This window comes from Hipposideros armiger, unplaced genomic scaffold, assembly GCF_001890085.2.
Source record: "Hipposideros armiger isolate ML-2016 unplaced genomic scaffold, ASM189008v1 scaffold_141, whole genome shotgun sequence".
Lineage (NCBI taxonomy): Eukaryota > Metazoa > Chordata > Mammalia > Chiroptera > Hipposideridae > Hipposideros > Hipposideros armiger.
Genome location: NW_017731491.1, coordinates 2,078,019 through 2,082,762, shown reverse-complemented (window position 1 = coordinate 2,082,762; position 4,744 = coordinate 2,078,019). Strand labels below are relative to the sequence as shown.

At 55.3% G+C, this 4,744-nt stretch overlaps 1 protein-coding gene across 5 annotated transcripts in view; it reads left to right on the top strand.

The window, feature by feature from the left end:
* MYO1C (myosin IC) overlaps positions 1–4,744 on the top strand; it is a 33,423-nt gene that overhangs the window by 21,746 nt on the left and 6,933 nt on the right. For 3 of the 5 annotated variants that reach the window (XM_019650518.1, XM_019650520.1, XM_019650519.1), the window contains exons 22-31: positions 2,112–2,180; positions 2,276–2,360; positions 2,461–2,620; positions 2,907–2,990; positions 3,716–3,809; positions 3,904–3,959; positions 4,110–4,245; positions 4,324–4,394; positions 4,490–4,587; positions 4,661–4,736. In XM_019650518.1, the coding sequence (XP_019506063.1) occupies positions 2,112–2,180; positions 2,276–2,360; positions 2,461–2,620; positions 2,907–2,990; positions 3,716–3,809; positions 3,904–3,959; positions 4,110–4,245; positions 4,324–4,394; positions 4,490–4,587; positions 4,661–4,736 (929 nt within the window). The remainder of the gene's footprint in view (positions 1–2,111; positions 2,181–2,275; positions 2,361–2,460; positions 2,621–2,906; positions 2,991–3,715; positions 3,810–3,903; positions 3,960–4,109; positions 4,246–4,323; positions 4,395–4,489; positions 4,588–4,660; positions 4,737–4,744) is intronic. The other 2 variants (XM_019650522.1, XM_019650523.1) reach the window with 1 other exon arrangement.

The following is a 4,744-nucleotide window of genomic DNA, read 5'->3' as shown; positions in this document are numbered from 1 at the left end:
CCCTTTCAATATCATCAGCCCAGCCTGAGAGCTTCCTGGAGTGGGGGAAGGAGTCTTAGATCATAGAATTTAGAAGACTGGGAGAGCATCTAGTCCAGCTTCCTGGTGTGACAGAGCAGGAGACAGTGGCCCAAAGAAGGGAAGGGACTTGCCCTTCATCCAGGAGGTTGGGGCAAAACTGGGACTGCAGCCCTAGCCTCAGCACACCTCACTGTCTCTTCCAGGGACAGGGGGCCTCACGAAACAGGCTCATGTCTTAAGGGTGCATGTGGCTCCCTAACCAGCAATCACCCTTGGGGGCCACCAGGTGGGAGGAGCACTTCTGCCTGAGTCCATGCCTTAGGATGACACACACTCTGCCCATATAACTTTGGCTCCAATTCGAGGATGTGGAGCCTTTCCTGGGCCCTGACCCCCTCCCTACCCTGGGAACCTGGGGAAGGGGCTGGCCTTGGGAGGAACTGCAGGGTCATCACCTCTTTCTGCTGCTTCCCCCCACCTCCCACCTCCCTGAAGGACCTGGAGGCTGCCCAGCTGCCTCTGCCCTCTTGGGGGTCTCGGCCCACTGCTGACACTTCTGCAATCCAGAGAAACACTAAATAAAGCAATATGTGTTTGCCAACATTGGTCTCCTTGTGGATGTTAGGAAAGGGACAGGACCCCTAAAAGGTAGCCAAGGGTCTTGTATTTTAATTTTTACCCTGGTCCCAGAAGAAAGGAGGCAGGGCCAGGGAAAGAGCGGGTGTGACCAGTAGCTGCAGCTTTAGCTTGCTCTTTCATTGATGTCTCCTGAAGGGCAGCTCAGCCTGGCCCAGCGCTGTGGACTGGGGGAAAGGACACACAGTCCCTTGCCTATGGGCATCAGCACCGTGGGCAGGGCTGGCACAAAAACGCAGCTCAAATTTGTGGGAAGTACAGGCGCCAACAGGCAGACCCACAAGCGACTGACGGGGTATGTGTGTGTGTGTGTGTGTATGGCGGGGTGGGAGTGGGGGAGTGTAGGGATGTAAACACTTCACAGAGAAGATGACATTTGAGGTGGGTCTCAAAAGATAGTCTCCAAATTCTGTTGCAACTGACAAACCCAATCAGAATGACTTGGGCAGAAAAGGACATTTTTTAGCATTCACAATGTAACAGCCCCAGGGTTGGGCTGATTCCAGGTATTCAGACAACATTGTCACAAATGTGTTGAACTACTTCTTTTCAGCCTTCCTTTGTGGTAGCTTCATTCTCAGGCAGGTTCTCACCTTGTGGTATGGTGGCGGCAACAGCCACCAGCAGCTTCGGGTTTTCATTCTATGAAGCTGGCATCGGAGGTGGAAAGAAAATGTGCCTCTTTCTGGTCGATTCTCAGTGGACCACCTTGAATGAGGTGGTCTTCCCTGACCCAAGCCCTGTAGTAGGAAGAAGGGCATATTTTGATGTGTGCCTGCCAGGCCTGGGTCATGTACCTACCCCCATGCCCAAACAAGTGGCATGAACCACACCTGACTGCAAGGACCAAAAGTGGGGGCAGATAACTTCCCAAAAGAAAATCAGTGTTGCCTCCAGAAGAAAGGGGATAAGTGTTGCAAACTGCTACCATAGAACTCAGCAGCTAAGAGTTTTCCCAAGTGGGACAAGTGTTGCAAATGGAAGGAATGGCAGGCCTTCATGGCAAGAAAATGTGTAATTTGGGGTTAGGCTGCCTGCTGAATTTAGATTCATCACCTAGGGCAGAAGTTCTCCATGAATGAGATACCATATCTTGGGCTTGACAAAATCCTGGGAGCACACCTAGATTTTGACACCTCCCCCCAAATTAATTTACAGAAAAATGAAAGCACCACAATAATTTGTCCACTCTATCAGTAGTAACAGTGGCTCCAAGAAGCCAACAGATAAGATAAATCCCCGCGTTAGATGCAATTACCAGCTTTACAACTGGAACAACATTCCTTTCGCTAGCCAATTGGTATGCATGGGAGAGTGATGTCACAGACATAACCCAGATGCANAATAGCTCGTTCAACCACTCCCTCATTCATGTCACTCAGTGAGCCCTGACAGCCAGGCCCTTGGCTAGTTTCCTTGAGCCCTGGCCAACTGACTTTCTTTCCCAACCACAGCCACGAAGATCCAGGCCTCCTGGAAGGGCTTTCATTGGCGGCAGAAATTCCTCCGTGTGAAGCGATCAGGTTCGGGAGACCCAGGGGTCTTTAGGAAGGGCAGGTATGGGGCTAGGGTGGGCCAACATGGTGAGACAGAGGTCAGCTGTCTGTGGTCTCTGCAGCCATCTGCATCCAGTCGTGGTGGCGGGGAACACTTGGAAGGAGGAAGGCCGCCAAGAGGAAGTGGGCGGCACAGACCATTCGGAGGTGAGCAGTGGGGTACACCAGGGGGTGCAGAGCAGGGCGTGTGTAGGCGTCTGTTGTCAGACTTCCCACCCCCATCTCTGTCGGGCCTCCCCACTCCCAGGCTCATCCGAGGCTTCATCCTCCGCCATGCACCCCGCTGCCCCGAGAATGCCTTCTTCCTGGACCATGTGCGCACATCTTTTTTGCTCAACCTGCGGCGGCAGCTACCCCGGAATGTCCTGGACACTTCCTGGCCCACTCCCCCACCTGCCCTGCGTGAGGTCTGTGGACCCTCCCTGCTGACTTAGGGACCTTTGCAGCACTCAGTGGAGGGGCCCAATCATTATGTGGCCAGAGAAGCCATCAGGAGGGCTCCCCAAGGGAGAGGACCTGGAGCTGGGCCATGGGGGATGAGTTTTTTGGAGAGAAACGATTCGGGATTGGAAGTGTTGTCCAGGTTGAAGGGATGTCACTTAGGCCAAAGCCCCGTGGCGGGCATACGCCTACTGCCCTCAGAGGGAAGGGAGCCAGGCCGCCTAGGTCCCCTGACCTCGCTTGTGCCCACAGGCCTCGGAGCTTCTGCGGGAATTGTGCATGAAGAACATGGTGTGGAAGTACTGCCGGAGCATCAGCCCTGAGTGGAAGCAGCAGGTATGGAGAGCGAGGAGGCAGGCCGGGACTAGCCAGGGGCCAGGGGAGCAGTGGGCACCACTTAAAGAGTGCTGGCCTGGGGGAGCACTTTATCTGTGATTTACCACGTGACTTCAAATGCATTCCAGCCCCTCTTTTGGCCTCATGTATGAAGCAGAGGCTGGAGAAGATTGAGGGGGTGGAAATAGGGTTCATCTTCTGGGCCAACCCCACTGGCCTGGTAGAGGCTGCCCAGAGCTCTGGGTTGATAAGGCTGTAGCTTCAGTCTGATCGATTGGTAGTGTCTGCCATGGTTCCAGAGACAGACATTGGTAGCCAATGTGCCTTGTATTTGCCAACTCAGGATAGGGTGATACTAAAGGACCCATCCAGCTCAGATAACCTGTAGAAGTTTTGAGTATTACAATCAGCTAGCTTCAAGATTCCATGTTGAAGCTGAACCTGCGGGACTGCAGGGCCTGATATGAGGGGAATTATCCCCCAAATTGGGCCTGGACCCTGATAATGCTGTCATGACCCTTCCAGGGAGCCCTCTCCCTTGGTTGGTAGAGCCGGGGGCGAGGTAGAGGAGGCGCTGATGGGAGTGTTGGTGGCAGGGCTCAGCCTCCTGGTGTTGGGGGCAGAGAGGGTGAAGGAAGCTGCCTCAGCTTCTGAAGCTGGCATGGCCACCCCCCATCATGATGGTCCCCACCCTCTGACACTCCTCCCCGCCCTTGTCTCCTCAGCTGCATCAGAAAGCCGTGGCTAGTGAGATCTTCAAGGGCAAAAAGGACAATTATCCCCAAAGCGTCCCCAGGCTCTTCATCAACACACGGCTTGGTGAGATCTTGACTTTCCAGTGATCAAACCCCCCATCACCATCCTAGGCCCCTCTTTCCTCCTCTGATTTCCCTCTCCCTGATCTGGGTTGCAGGTGCAGACGAGATCAGCCCCAAAGTGCTGCAGGTGCTAGGCACTGAGCCCATCCAGGTGAGACCCTGCCTGCCACCCTTAGTCCAGCATGGTTCTGCTGCCCAAGGGCTGGATGGGGGTCTCAGGGCCTGGACAGAGGGTGAGGGGGGTTATCCCTGGAGCCCCCTCAGCAGCTCCCCTGCCCCTCACTCCATCCTCTGTCCCCAGTATGCTGTGCCTGTAGTGAAATACGACCGCAAAGGCTACAAGCCCCGCTCCCGGCAGCTGCTGCTGACGGCCAGTGCTGTGGTCATCGTGGAGGATGCCAAAATCAAGCAGAGGATTGATTACACCAACCTGACCGGTGAGCCAGAGTCCAGGGCAACACAGGGAGGGCCCCTGCTCTGACCCTTGAACCCTGACCTCTGCCCTTCCCCCTCAGGGATCTCCGTCAGCAGCCTGAGCGACAACCTCTTTGTGCTGCATGTGCAGCGTGAGGACAACAAACAGAAGGTACCCATTTGGCGGCTGGGAGACAGGGTGGGGCTGGCTTCTCCAGCTCTGGGCAGAGCCTGACCCCTCCCCCTCCCCTTGCCTGGGTCTCCCAGGGGGATGTGGTGCTGCAGAGTGATCACGTGATTGAAACACTGACCAAGACCGCCCTCAGTGCTGACCGTGTGAATAATATAAACATCAACCAGGGCAGGTGAGGCAAGTAGGGGGAGTGAGGGGCCGTGTGCACACACGTGGGCAGGCCTCACACACCCCCTGCCTTCCAGCATCACGTTTGCAGGGGGCCCTGGCAGGGACGGCATTATCGACTTCACATCTGGCTCGGAGCTGCTCATTACCAAGGCCAAGAA